This window comes from Triticum urartu, chromosome 1, assembly GCF_003073215.2.
Source record: "Triticum urartu cultivar G1812 chromosome 1, Tu2.1, whole genome shotgun sequence".
NCBI classification, from domain to species: domain Eukaryota; kingdom Viridiplantae; phylum Streptophyta; class Magnoliopsida; order Poales; family Poaceae; genus Triticum; species Triticum urartu.
Window position 1 is genome coordinate 78,837,083 of NC_053022.1, and position 14,422 is coordinate 78,851,504.

The following is a 14,422-nucleotide window of genomic DNA, read 5'->3' on the forward strand; positions in this document are numbered from 1 at the left end:
CACCCGCGTCCTCTCGTCACTCGACTTGGCCTTTTTGACCGACTGGGAACGGCAAGTGAAGATGTGTTTGAAAAGCCCCCAGTGCGGTCGACAGCCCAAGAAGTTTTCACACATGGACACAAAAGCGGCCAGATAGACTATGGTGTTCGGAGTGAAATGGTGGAGCTGAGCCCCAAAGAAGTTCAAAAAACCCCGGAAGAAAGGGTGGGGAGGCAGCGAGAATCCGCGATCTACGTGGGTTGCTAGGAGGACACACTCACCCTCTCTAGGCTGCGGCTCAGTTTCATCCCCCGGGAGCCGAGCCGACTTGTGGGGGATCAATCCCCCCTCCACCAGGTCATCGACTTCGTCCTGCGTGATTGCCGAGCGGATCCAGTCGCCCTGGATCCAGCCCGCCGGCAGGCCGGACCTCAACGAGGATCCGCCCCGGCTGGTCCGCTTGCCCTTCGCCTTCGCGGTGCCCTTCTTCGCGCGTTCCAGCGCCCCCGTCTTATCCTTCCCCATGGTGGCAGATGGAGCTCGAGCGGAGGTCCAGCGACGAGGCGGAAGCGAGAGTGGCGGAGAGATCGGGAGAAAGAGAAGAGAGAATGGTGGCGTGCGGAGCAGAGGCCTGGACCGAGACCTTTTATAAGACCTTCCGCCGAGTGGCTGACTAGTGGACCCAAGCGATCTAAACAAATCCCGCAACAGTCGCGCGCGCAGTACGTGGCGAAAAAGGTGGCGCGGGGATCGAGAAGACTTACCTAATCCATCCCGATGACCTCGTTTCCTCTCGTCTGGCGCGCTTCCCAAAATTCGAATCCCGCGAGATCCGCGGAGAGCGGAACAACCTGTCAGACAGAAGACAAACACCCCTGGCGCGACCATGAGCACGTCGATGGCCTCCCCTGGCGCGACGGTCACCATGTCCGTCTTGTACGGCGTCAGGTAGTACCCGTCGGCTCCCACCACCGTGAACGTGTGCCCGGCGACCTTGAAGTAGTACTCCGAAAAGAGGGCCGTGTTCACGATCCGCAGCAGTATGTCTCCCCACGCACCACGTCAAGGACGAAGCTCTCCTCCGGCTTGCCGGAGCAGTTCGTGAGGTCGCCGAGCTTACCATCGATGGTCGTCGACAGCGAGTTGTTGGCGAAGTTATCGTTGTGCATCCTCTTAACGAGCTCGACGAGGTCGAGCTCCCACCACTCGCTGATAATGATGGGGACGTCTTTGGCGGGCGTCGAGAATGGGTACCTCCCGCCTTTGGGGCGGATGATGAAGGCGTCGGCGACTGTGGCACGAAGGCAGGTGACGTGGGCGTGCCATCACAACGTGCCAGCCTGGCCGGTGACATTGAAGCGGTACCAACCTGGCCGGTGACATTGAAGCGGTACATGTGCTCGCCACCGGGAGGGATGGGGCACTCGGTGACGAAGCCGGCGCCATCAGACCAGCAGCTCCTGATCTGCCGGACGCCGTGCCAGTGGATGGTGAGCCCGTGAGGGAGACGGTTCACGACGTGGACGACAACCGTGTCGCTGTTGGTGACGTCGATTGTGGGGCACGGGAGCTGCCCGTTCACCACATAAATCTTGGTCGTGTTTGCACAGGTGCGTCTGGTTCATCTTGTGGACCTGAACGTCATTATAATCAAATAATTGATTGATCAATAGTGGTTCATCTCGTGCACCTGAACATCATTAATCAACTACTAACTGAGTCGTCATTAGTCAACTAATGAGATCTCATCTACCTCTACCCTAATATAATAATAAAATAAATAGTGCTTCTGGTCATCCGTCCAAATAATTGCCCCCGAATTAGCTATAAATTACCCGCTATGCCACCCGTAAGTTAAGAAAACGATTCGGCTTTTATATCCAAAGGCGCCGCCGTGAAAAGTGGCTTTATACCTCTGATGCCCTATGTACAACACAGGCGCACTACTAGCTTGGTTGCTACAGGCTGTTCCTTCCACCCTGCAAACCAGGGTGTGACGCTCCTGTTTCTTTTTTTTTCATTGTCTTTTCTTTTCTTTTCTCATTTCTGTTTCAGTTTTTTCTTCCTTAAATTAATTTGACAATTTCAAATTATGAAAAGTTTCCAGTTATAACAGAATTTTAGAGAAATTATATAATGTGAGTGAATTAAAAAAACTTTGGGAAATCATAAAATTTTCGCTGTTTCAAAAAATGTTGGTGATTTTACGAAACTGTTCGCAAATTATAAAAAATCACAATCTGGAAAAACATGCCAGGAAGTAAAATCATGCTCATGATTTTCAAAAAAATGATTGTGTATTCAAAACATATTTGTGAATCTGGAAAAAAATGTCCATGAAATTTTAAAAGATATTCAAAAAATCAAATGTCTTTTGTGAAATTTAAAATTCATCCCCTAATTTTAAAAAGTTATCAATTGAAAAAATGTTAGCTGAGTCAAAAAAATATTCATGAATTCAAAATCTATTCATGCATTTCAATAAATGTTTCTCTAAACAAAACAAATGTTCGTGATTTTTTTAAGATGTCCTAATTTATAAAAGATGTTTGTCGATTCGAAAAACTGTTCGCTGATTCAGAAGTATTTTATGTCTAGGATTTGATTAGTTTTTGGAAAGTCTTTATATGTCTGGACATTGAGAGTAGTTCGTGGTCGATGAGATTTGTTTTAAAATATTTAAATATTTCCTTGCGCGAGACAATGGCATGTGTGTCGTGCAGGGATAAGCTCATTGCCTAGGGATTTACCACGTGCATGATGATCACGTGGATATTGTGTGGCAACATGGCGAGCCACCATGTTAAAATAGACGACACTCATATGTCCGGATATTAAATCATACTTATTTGGCTAGCATGTATTTTTTGTGTCTCCGATTGCAAAGCACGGACCCCTAGGGGGATTCACTACCAACATCATTAAAAATATTTGATCTATTTCTTTTTTGTCATAAATTTGATGTCTCGTGTTATTTGCTCTCTTGCATCATTTATTCTTAATTATCAATCTGTAAAACTGATGACATATTGGTGTAATTTGCTTGGACTTGAATTATTTTATTTTGGGTCTATAAATTTTATGATTTTTTTACCCGTTACAACGCACGGGCACTTTTGCTAGTAACTAATCAAAAGGTTATAAAGGAATCGCAAAAAGAAAGCTATAGATAGGAGTAGCAAAGCTATACCGTATGTACTCTATCCAACGTAGTAAGCCTAAGATTTTAGCGAGCCCAAAGCAAGATAATTGTCTTCACGACCTCCCAAAGTTAAACGAATCATGCTACAACTACGGACAATATATACCAAAGTTAAACCTACCATGAAGTGATCAACAACATGTCATAATTAACCAGATAGATAGTGTTGAAATATATTGCCATCCCTCCATCAGTTCGGACTTTTGAAGCAACTGGTCGATACATGAATTCAATATGGTATCCGAGCCAAGAGGTCTTCAGTTCAGTTCGGACTTTTGGATGAGTTGGCTGGAGCATGAATACGTCAACACTTCTCCTCACGTATGGCTTCCTCAGGCCTAAAAGTGAACCGAAAGCTCCGATACCATGTATAAATGTATGCTCTAGCCAATACAATCAAAAGACCGATTTCATGAAAGAGACTAGGCAGCACATTATACGTCAACAGATAGATATATTATACTCACGACAAAGGTGTGCTTCACGATGAACGCGCCGCCGCCGGACGCCGCCAGAGCCGCAAAGACAACGGCGCAGAAGATGGTGGCCGCCACGGAGAGCTTCTCCATGCTTGGTTGCTCTGCAAGCTTAGTGCTCTTCATCACTAGTTGGCTACCCAACTCGCTGCTCAGTGGAAGGATGATTTTGCAAAGCCTGAGCAATAGCCTATTTATACACTCGACGGCCAAGGCGTCGGCATCCAACGGCCGTTTGAAACCGCTGATCAGGCTAATCAAACCAAGCGATCGACATGAAACGCCATTGATAGCATCCATCACGCAAGCCCAGTAGATCACTATGCTATACTTTTTCGTACCCCGCAACCTTGTGGCATGCATGCAATATAGTGGCAAATTTAACAAAATTTGACTTGTGGACGAAATCAAATCACAGAATGAACTGCCCGTGAAACTATTTCACGCGGCTGATCTTTTTGTGTGACGCCCGACACGAAGGCGCCACACTACACTGTTCAACGCCTCACAGATAGGTGTTACACGCCTGCCAGCGTTGCACCCCAGACTGTCTAAAAATTGCTAAGTCATTGTGCAGAGCCTAAGAGTTAGGCGCTGCACTGTATAGTGTGGCGTCTAGCTCTCAGGCGCGGCACTAGTGATTGCACTATAAAATGAAGCAACCACTAGTGCAATGCTTAGAAGCTAGGCGCTACACTGTATAGTGTGGCGCCTAACTCTCAGGCGCTGCACACTGACTTAGTGACTTTCGGATCATACGGGTGCGACGCTGGCCAGGCGTGTAGCGCCTATCTGTGAGGCGTTGCACAGTGTAGTGTGACGCCTTTGTGTTGGGCATCACACAAAAAGATCAGCCGCGTGAAATAGTTTCACGGGCAGTTTATTATGTGATTTGATTTCGTCTATAGGTCAAATTTGTCAATTTTGCCCAATATAATAAAAATACAATGCATGGCTATTGCTATAAGCTAGCTAGACTGGCTCGTGGCTAGAGCCTAGAGATGAGGCTTCAAAGGAAGACAGTGATGTAAAGGGGGATTACAGATTAGCATCTTTGGCACGTACACTACTTTCCGTTGCGCCGGTAAGAGGCCATCTAGCCTTTCGCCTTGAGGGTAAATTAGTTTAGCAGTACTTGATAATCCAGAGACAATGACAAAGTCAATCGTGGCTATGAATTAAGCGACGAGATTTCCTCTAGCCGGCGTAAAAAAGTGCAGTGCGCACTGAGTTAACGCGGGATCAAAAGAGGGATGGAAGGAGAGTATTGTTTTTCAGTAACCTAATTAGGCGTTCATGAATGGGCATCAGCACGCAAATCGGTCGGCACTGTAGTACTTACTCCCTTAATGACCTAATAAAAGCTTTTAGATAGGTAGTACTCCCTCTGAACGGGAGAGAAGGAGCGGTGGCCTTCTTGAACCAGAGCAGCAGCGACCTACTATGCACTACTCTTTCTCACTGCCGGCGGCGCCCATGAACATGCAGACTTTATGGTCGTCGCTGCGGGGTGCAGCCTCAGTGATGTCCTCCTCATCATCATCGGTCTCGCCGAACACCGCCTTGTTGTCGCACTCCTTGCCGATGGCCGCCACCCCAGCCATCCGCTGTTGGTACCGTCAGCGAGCGAGGCGGATCTCATAGTCTGCCCGTGATGCTTTATTGGGCAATGGATACTGCACGGCGATGGATGTTCTACGCTGCAGGCAAGGGCTAGTATTTTAATGACTCGGATACGTAGATCTCTCGTTACCTCAGCAGCCTTCACTTATGACTAGGAGTGTGGCATAGCATGTAAAGAAAAAGGGTGTGTCTAGGACACATCTAGATGTGTTCTAGTTATTCATATCAAAGTGAGTGAATTAAGCAGAGAGAAAGGGAAAAAAGAAAAAGAAAATATCATACACGGATCTTAACATAAGATCAATAACATAAGACTTATATGTACAATAGTTATAGCACATCTAGATGTGCTTTAGCAAAACTGAAAGAAAAAAATGAAAATGATAAAATTTTCACGGATCTCCACATAAGATATTATAAATATAGTATCAACTTAGACTTGCTTAAGTCTTAATCGACTGAGATTTAGCAATTATGTGCCTGTATGACTAGAGGCTAATGTGAGCTTCATCGCGCCCATTCTTCACATGTGGGATTAAGCATGATGATTGTGTACATGTGAGACTAATTCCTTTTTTCCTACCAGATTATTGCAGTCAGTTGTTTTATTTTATATTACTAGTAAGCTTGCACGTGCAATGCACGTCTCCGCCCAAAGAAAATCCTTGCTCATAGAACCCTTCTAAGCCATCTATATTCTATTGTCTATGTCACATTTGATAAACTATGATGAACTGAATTATGCAAGCTCAGTTAGTCACGTCAAATTTAAAAATATGTAATGTGCCTTTTACTACGTCACATTGGATAATCTATGATGAACTGAATTATGCAAGCTCAGTTAGTCACGTCAAATTTTAAAAATATGTAATGTGCCTTTTACAAATACTTCCTCCGTAAAGAAATATAAAAGCCTTTTACAGAGGGAGTATAAAGAAGACATGCTAGAACAAAAAAAATGGCACTTTGTGTTGGCTTTGAATTCACACAAGATTAATTGAAAGCAAAGAAGACATGTTGAAACAAAAGGGATAAGAGCATCTTCAAAAGTCATAGTGATGTATCAGCATCAACAATGATCTGACAACTTGTAACACAAGATACATCTAGAATGATAATATAAAAGTCAGCATGTGCTTATCTGGGAAGCAATAGACAATGACAGTAAAAAATGAATTGACCTCTGTCTGGAGAACAACATGCCATGTATATTGGCTATTGTAGAAGTTAGAAGAGTTAGCTCAAGACAACTTTGCTAAATTCAGCAATATATTTGTGTATCTTAGGGCAATCTCCATTGCACCTCACCGTTGTCAGCAAGTGGAACCACTATGTAGCAATTGTGTTTAGCTAATTAGCCATAAAAAATAAGAACACATGCAAATCTACTCTTACATGCAAATGTTGCACAAACCATGTGGACTGAATTGATAATAAAGTGCGCTTTTACCGGTTTGGCATTTTGTACCTGTTAATCGTGTACATGCAATGCACGTCCTGACTAATAAAGCTAAAATGAAAAGTCTTAAAAGCACAAAGGTAAGAGCATAAAATGCTTCCACCCAGTGGAAATAAATTCATACATGACATGCTACGTCTAAGCTATATATGAAACAAGATCAAGAATCAAAAGGAATATGTTAGATTTGTAAGAACCTGTCCTCTTTTAATTATAATTTAGAAATATTCGGTTCAAGTGATTACCTTGGTTGAACAACTGCTACTGCTATGCACTCTTGCTTCTCTTGAGTCTTGAGTCTTGACATAGGTACTATTCATCTTACAAACAAGAAATAACCTTATAAGGATGTAGCCATTAGGATCAAAAGCTTGCAGATGAAACTTCATAGACATTCTAAAAAAATCTATAGATAACATATGCTGCAACAAAAATTGACTAATCTAAGGACCAATGTTGGCATACAACATGGGCGCAGCTCTCCGTCTAAAACCATTATTAAGAGAACAAGAAAAGAACATTTGCAACATTAACATATGAGCAATTAAAAAGAACATTTCTATGTTAAGGTGCATGCCATATTTCTCATGCACTATTTTTATTCAGAATTCCTACCCGTTGTTATTAATATGTTATTATTCTGAATTCCTACTTAGTGTTATTAATTTAGTAAAGATAACATGCATTGATGTTTATTTTTCATTAGTAAGTAAAGGCAGGGAAGAAAGTCATGTGCTCACTCTGCAGATATAAAAAACTAATGCAATAAGACACTCTTCATCATTTAGAATTCCTTCCATTTACTTATACAAGGGCACTATGAAAATACATTGCAGGGATGGGTCAAAAGTTTCTTGCCTGGTGAGGCGAAACAACTCTTTCATCAGTCACGTACAACGTTCCCTTTTCATCAGTTAGATAATATCATCATGAAGCAACAGAGATCCAAACTAAAAGGGAAACAATTCTTGCCTTATTAATTCCGTCTTGCTCCTCCTCTCTGACATACTCAGATCGAATATCCTCCCCTCCCACTACAAGGAATTATCAATCCGACATGATATAAGGTGCAGTTCATAGAAGGTGCTGAACTGTAATTGTGAAAGAGAAAGAGTAGTTCAGAGAAAGAAAGAGAAATAACTCATGTACCAATAGGTTGCATTGATTCATCACTGACCAAATGTGTGGATCTGTTGGTGACCATGCTCCATACATTTGCATCAACGTCTATACTTCTGTATGAAGATTCTTTGGTGAGGTTTTATTCAGAGATTAAATCTTATTGTACTATATAGTCAGTGATTGTATCTTGTGGTCAGAGATATGAGTGAATGCTATAAATCTTAGATATTCTGTACATGAAGTGCATGCTTCTAGGCTCAATATCTAGAATGGACATCTAAGAATTATGGAAAATGGACATGTGAGAACAAGTTTCATATTATCTAAGATTTAGTTGCTAATCCAAGTATGAATAGCTCAAGTTATTATAAAGGCATATGCAACAGGGAGAAAGCCTGTGCGCGGTAATGTACAATGTATATATATATTCTATGGTTCTATCTGCATATTCTTGCACTGAAAATAAATAATGGGATTAACATATAATTTTATGCAGCATCATTTATTTAAATAGAAGGACCAATTGGTACCTTTTTTGGCTCTTCATGAAGAAGCAAGCACATATTTGTAATCACATAGGTCATTGTTTTCCTACAGGTGAGACACACAACATGTAGATGTCGCCCATTAATGACATCGGAACTGACAATGCAGAAGCGCGAGTACCTTGATGGAGGTGATGTGAGTTCCTTGGACTGGTCGGCGCGGTGATGGGTTCCTCGCCGGAACCGGATCGAGAGGAAGAATAGTGGTGCCGGCAGCACCAGCAGCAGTCGAGGAGGGTGGGGGTGTCTTGATGACTGGAGACCATGTGACTGGTGGAGGCGAGCGTGAGGATTTGTAGCAGCGGGTTCTCCGCTAGCGTCCTCATCGTCGAATCGCGTGGGGGCAGAATAGGACCGGGGGCGGCGGGGCGGAGGCCAGGGCAAGCTGAGCGGCTCGAGCGGTGGGCGGCTCCGGCTCCCGCAGTGAAGGGCGCGAGGGCAGCGACCTAGCTAAAATTCCACTCACACACAATCACCACAGTTCAGAGCCGCAACACTATAATCTAGCTGAAATTCGTCGACCAAAAACTAATTACAGGTGCTCTGTATGTTTTCAGCTTCAGCGGGATACCAAATGTACTTTGCCATACTATGTAGCTATCCTTTGCTAAACCATTCAGATAGCTAACTGTCACCAAAGAACAGAAGCAACACCAAAAATTGCAAGCCGAGACATCGGGTATAACATTCTGAAATAGAGTTCAGAAAACTGCAAGTTGAGCCAATATGGAGTCTCAAGGGACTAAACATTCAGTATTTGAGAAACTGCAACCTGAGTGTATCGCAGGCACTCACATGGTAGATTGAGTTCATTCTGAATTTCAGTTATACACATGTCACCATGGCACATTATCTCTGATCTTAATATGTGGACAAATTGACTGCCTGCAACTGAACTCAAAGATCACCCCATGGCACATTATTTCTGATCTTAATATGTGGAGAAATCAACTGTGTACAGCTGAACTCAAAGATCAACACCCCCCCCCCCCCCCCCCCCCCCCCCCCCCCCCCCCCCCCCCCCCCAGGTTTGGACCACCAACTCTGACTGAAGAACAGAAACAATACCAACATATGCTAATCTCCAAAAAAAGAAGTGAGCCAAAAAATGGGATGGAACATTCTGAGGCAGAGTTTAGAAAACTGCAGGTGAGGCTTTCCTACAACGTTAGTATCGCACGCACTCGCACATGCCAACTTGAGTTATTCTGAACTTTTCTTCGTTATTCACAAATCACCATGGCACAACAGTTCAAAGGCACTAACAAAACAATGTTATGTTCTAACAGGGATGCGTCCAACAAAAGACAAAGGGCGCGGCGGCGACTCCCGCGGCGGGCGACGGGTGGTGGCTCCAGCTCTCCCGCGGCGCGCGACGGACGGCGGCTCCGGCTCTTCTGTGGCAAAGGGCCGTGACCTGCGGCGGCTCCGGCTCTTCCATGGCGAAGGGCAGCGGCTCCGGCGGCTAACGGCTGCGGGAGGAGGGGGCGAGACTGCGAGAGGTCGTGCGGGCGGGGCGATAGATCGTGCGAACAATTTTTTTTAACGGCGGGGCGGGACGGGGGTGGGTTAGGGATCGATTAGTAGGTTATAGTAAGTGTGCACGTGCAACGCACGTCTATAATCACCAGATGCATAGAAAAATAGCCTAATGCCCCTTCATCATTCATTTTGCAAAGTGTGTTAAAGATACTTCAAAAGTAAAATGTCCTTTAGTTGACCAAATTACTCCATATCACATATTTCCTCAGCTGCAACGCCAATCCTACTGAATAAAACAATGCTAAGCAATTATACTAACTTCAACTACCAACTTCTCATATCCTCATTTTTTATTACCTACAGCTCCTATCCTATTCTTTTACTGGGAGCCCGTTGTCGATCATTCTACAAGATGACAAAACTTTAGGAAAAAATTACTACAAGCACATTTTAATTTTCTTGAGAAACTATACTTCACAAAACATTTTCTTCGAAAAGTATGGAGAACTTCTAGGAAATTGCAGGCAAATGCACAGTGCATAATTATTAGCTTGCACATAAAAATGATACGGAGTTAACAAATAACTTTCCTATCCAAATATCATGCCAGTCATATCAAACAAAAGTTGAATGGATCAACTAATGAAAAGATAATGTTACATTGTTATTCACCTTTGCTAGTGTTATTATGTCAACCAAATATAGTTTTCCACCTGTTGACGTTATCCTCAGCTTTCTATTACACGGCTGATAGCCCTTCAATCATTTGCTCCTCCCCTGTTGCTCTAATATTAAAGCTCCTATACTCGCTTCTCATATGCTTTCTTCAAGTCATTACGAACCTGCATGAGTTGTCATATACTCTCCATAGTCAATTTGAACATCCTAATCAAATGAGACATGGTCAATTTGCATTTCAGATTTGTAGTAATTAGCGTAATAGTACAGACTATTCAACGGAGTTAATTGAAACCAATTAATTAATTTAAGATGGTGACTGCAGTGAATAAACATACGCATGTTGTCATTGCCGACCTCCCTGGCGATGTCGCGATGCCGGTCAGCTTGTGTTGTACTCCCAGCACACCTCTTCCAGCGGTCAACGGTGATGTACCCGCTGTCATCCTCGTCAAAGTAGGCGACGGCAGACAGCAGGCAATGCTTGTTAATGTGCACTGTTGACCCGATGAACTCATCGTAAGCAATGCTTCTGCTACTCCATCTTTCCTTGCCCTCTGATAATCAGCCATGCTTGACGTGAAAATGCAAGTTGGCCCTATAGAACATAAAACAAGAGTTCACAGAAGCTGCAAAAATTTCTAGGGGTAGCTCAATATGACTTTGTTCAGAATGTTTCATGTAGGATTGTTGTACATTCCATGTTTTTTTTCTCCATGTACTGGCCAAAAGGGAACTTATGGACACTACGCACATCCTGATGGAGCTTGCATTGGTCAATAGATGCTACACTTGAACATCCAAAATAAACAGAGTAAGCATTAGTATCAGGGATTGTGCTTGTCATATATTTAAAATCTGAAAATATCATCGAAGTATATAACATACTCCATGTATAATCAAACTGAGTTTGGCAACGTAGGAGTGGATTAACACCACAGAATCAGATATGACCAAAAAAAGCTAGCAGTTAGCAGGACTACAGTTCATACTATGCGTGTATATGAAAGTCGGGATAAGGAACACGTTTAAGTAGACATAAGTAGTCCTAACTGAATGTAGAAGTTTCTGTGATGGGGTACTGTTAATCCCGTCATGAATTACAACCATCCAAGCATATTGCTATGATAATAAGTAAATCAATTACGACACTCTAATGTAAGAAGATTGGTAACTCACATTGGGCTTGACCGACTCCTGCCGAGGCCGGCGCAATGCCTGCAGCTGGATGGCGTTGGCCACATGGAGAACGGCCGTCTCAAATGTCCCGAAGCTCCCGATGATCTTCTTGCTGGGCTCCAGGCTAAGGCACGCCTCCATGTTGATACTATCAGTGACCCGTTCTTGGTGGCGACCTCGTCACCAAAAAAAAAATCACAGTCAATAGAAGAATCGACCAAAAAATAAATAAATACCAAAATAAATAATCACAGTCAATAGAAGAATCAACCAAAAAATAATGAGCATTGAACAACCTTTCCCTAGTTATTTGGTAGTCGTTGTTGTTCAATCAGTAACTGAGGTGGAGCTGCAGAAAACAGTTGCCTGATCAGTTATACATCTTTTTTAGGTTACAAACATCAGATAATGAAATATCACAAAGCCAATAGTCCTTATCTAACTTACAGACACAATTATACATCTTCTTTAGGTTACAAACAGAAGAGACAAGTATTAGTACTGCTTAGTACCTCCGTTCCAAAATAGATTAATTCCTGGAAAGGTTGAGGTCGAACTTCTCTAACTTATTGGTGCTCTGTAAACCATCATATTAGGTTTTCAACTTTTTCAAAGAGACAGATCACGATAAAAAAATTGAAAGATGAATAATACCTGGATCGCCTCCTCAAAATCATGCCCCCACAAGTTTTCAGTTGAAAGTAAGAAAAACATGAATCACTTCAGTTGCGTTAATCACGCATATGAGAATGTCTAAACCCGAACACATCAGTATTCACACGTATGAAGAGAGGTGAAAGCGCGAAACAGGAATTAAACCTAAATCTTGGAATTTCTCTTAATGGCCTGCCTATTCCATACCTGACATCCAAAACCTACAGCAAAGCAATTCAACAAACATCACGATGTTGTATGCTCCATCATCAAGTTATATAGCTGCAGCAAGAGCATCTTAAAAAGGAAAATCATTCTACCATGGGTTATTCGATCTTCATAAGAAAAACGACCTTCATCCCAGGCTTCAACTCAAGCTATAGGGCCAGAAAGTGCTCGTACCGTTTGGTACTTCTGCTTCAAGGTTCACCATTCCACCTAAAATGCTAAGACACATGGGGAATCACAATTAGCAATGTTCTATGACATATTCTCATATATTTTTTTTCTTTTGAAATATAACTTTCTTGAAGAATGAAAGACCAATTATTTGTTCTTTTGATAAGAGTCCTCACCTATGAGCAAAGTGGAAGGATTCAGTCCAGCCACACTCATAGAAGCTAGTAGCAAGATCATAGTATTTGTGAACCAGGTTTTGAAGAAACGATTTGGTCAACATATTTTAGAACTCTGCAAGCTCTAGCTGAAATCTGCACTACCATTATTAGTCTAGAAAATGCTAGTGGGCAAAGATAACAAGATAATTTCTGAATTCCATACTAATGCGGAGGGGACAACATCAAAAGATTCACTTATTTTTCTATCTTGCATACTCGTGCCAGCAAATTCATTCATGCAGTCCAATTCAAGCATTGCTGGGGAAGGGGAGGGGGGATCAATACCTGCAAAGCTCGACGCTGTTGCCGTCATCGCTTGATCTCCGCGCACCATCGCAGATCGAAATTTTCAGCCGTCGCACACACAGGGATGGGCGGGCGACGCCGTGGCCCGGTGAAGCGGCCGCGGGCGTCGGTGAAGCAGTCTGCGCGGATGGCGGCAGGCGGCCGCTAGGAGGCTATCGGGCGGGGCGGCGCCGCAACCCGGTGAAGCGACCGCTGGGTCTTGGCGGCCGGGGCAAAGGAGAGGGGCGGCGCGAGGAGGAGCTGAAGGAAGGTGCGCCCGCGTAGGGATGGAGGATGGGCGGGCGGCTGCTCACGATCGCGGCGGCCCCGGCTCTCCCGCGGCGACCTGCGGTGGCTCCTCCGGCGCGCGACGGGCGGTGGCTCCGGCTCTCCCGCGGCGAAGGGCGCGACAAGCGACAACCTGCGGCGGCTCCCGCAGTGCGCGACGGGCGGCGGCTCCGGCTGTCCCGCGGCGAAGGGCGCGATGGGCGGCAAACCGCGGGCGGCGAACGGCGCCGGAGAAGGCGGGGGCGAGAGGTCCTGCGGACGGGGGAGAGATCGTGCTCACGGTTTTCTTCTCTTTTTTTTTAACGGCGGGGCGGGTTAGCGATCGATTAGGGGCGGGTTAGCGATGGGCGTGGTGGGTAGTGTTAAACACGGAATGATTAAGGACCATTAGATCTTGCTAATGAATAGGTGTGATTGTTTGGATTTGCCTCTTTCTTTTTTTCATAGGGGTAGTAGATAATTTTCGTTAACAGATATTTTAGGCAATGGCATGGTGGGTAATTAAAGCGTAAAACGCGTTTAGTGTGCTCGAAGGATGTAAACCATTAGATTGCAGGTTTTGATAGATAGAATGATCTGGTTCTTCGCCCTTTCTTTCTTTTATAGTAGTAGTAGATTTGTGTTGGCTCGAATGCTAATTATATATGGTGTTGAGCTGCCTATTAGAGATTGTACTTGTTCTGAGTGTATAACTGACATGTTCAATGCGTGATTGTGGTGTGCATACATGTTTTGGACTGGGTGTTAGCCGTTGTGTGAGTCGCGTGGGAGCTCCTTTATCATGCTAAAACCATGGAATTGCCGCTATAACGTTCACATGAAGCGGCTCATGA

At 44.0% G+C, this 14,422-nt stretch overlaps 1 protein-coding gene, 1 long non-coding RNA gene and 1 pseudogene across 15 annotated transcripts; all 3 read right to left on the minus strand.

Annotated features, from left to right (window-relative positions):
* LOC125532723 overlaps positions 1–3,878 on the minus strand; it is a 39,609-nt pseudogene extending 35,731 nt beyond the window's left edge.
* A 663-nt stretch (positions 3,879–4,541) lies between these two features.
* Positions 4,542–9,373, minus strand: LOC125509994. 2 transcript variants are annotated; one of them, XR_007284459.1, is made up of 5 exons: positions 8,528–9,373; positions 8,392–8,452; positions 7,889–7,974; positions 6,985–7,773; positions 4,542–5,357 (listed from the first exon to the last, which is right to left on the minus strand). It is a non-coding gene; the product is annotated as an uncharacterized LOC125509994 (long non-coding RNA). The 2 variants fall into 2 exon arrangements; XR_007284443.1 differs by lacking the exon at positions 4,542–5,357 and having other exon boundaries at positions 5,369–7,773.
* Positions 9,374–10,452: 1,079 nt separating this feature from the next.
* LOC125549027 lies at positions 10,453–13,908 on the minus strand. Of its 13 annotated transcripts, none has more exons than XR_007301232.1 (10): positions 13,302–13,908; positions 12,975–13,109; positions 12,720–12,845; positions 12,400–12,620; positions 12,258–12,322; positions 12,042–12,094; positions 11,746–11,921; positions 11,263–11,352; positions 10,905–11,164; positions 10,453–10,730 (listed from the first exon to the last, which is right to left on the minus strand). XR_007301232.1 is itself a non-coding variant. In XM_048712531.1 (4 exons), the coding sequence occupies exons 1-4, from the start codon at positions 11,808–11,810 to the stop codon at positions 10,723–10,725; spliced, it is 471 nt and encodes a 156-aa protein (XP_048568488.1). In that variant the 5' UTR covers positions 11,811–12,035; the 3' UTR covers positions 10,453–10,722. The 13 variants fall into 13 exon arrangements, 2 of the variants coding, with proteins under 2 accessions (XP_048568488.1, XP_048568492.1); XR_007301227.1 differs by having other exon boundaries at positions 11,263–11,357; XR_007301234.1 differs by lacking the exon at positions 11,263–11,352 and having other exon boundaries at positions 12,400–12,498; positions 12,607–12,620; positions 13,302–13,906.
* Positions 13,909–14,422: the final 514 nt, after the last annotated feature.

Coding starts and splice junctions, on each gene's coding strand:
- LOC125549027 (XM_048712531.1), bottom strand. CDS start 11,810: ATGTGGCCAACGCCATCCAGCTGCAGGCATTGCGCCGGCCTCGGCAGG. Junction 11,358..11,745: donor AGGAGTCGGTCAAGCCCAAT/GTGAGTTACCAA, acceptor TGGATGTTCAAG/TGTAGCATCTATTGACCAAT. Junction 10,774..10,904: donor GGTCGGCAATGACAACATGC/GTATGTTTATTC, acceptor TCATTTGATTAG/GATGTTCAAATTGACTATGG.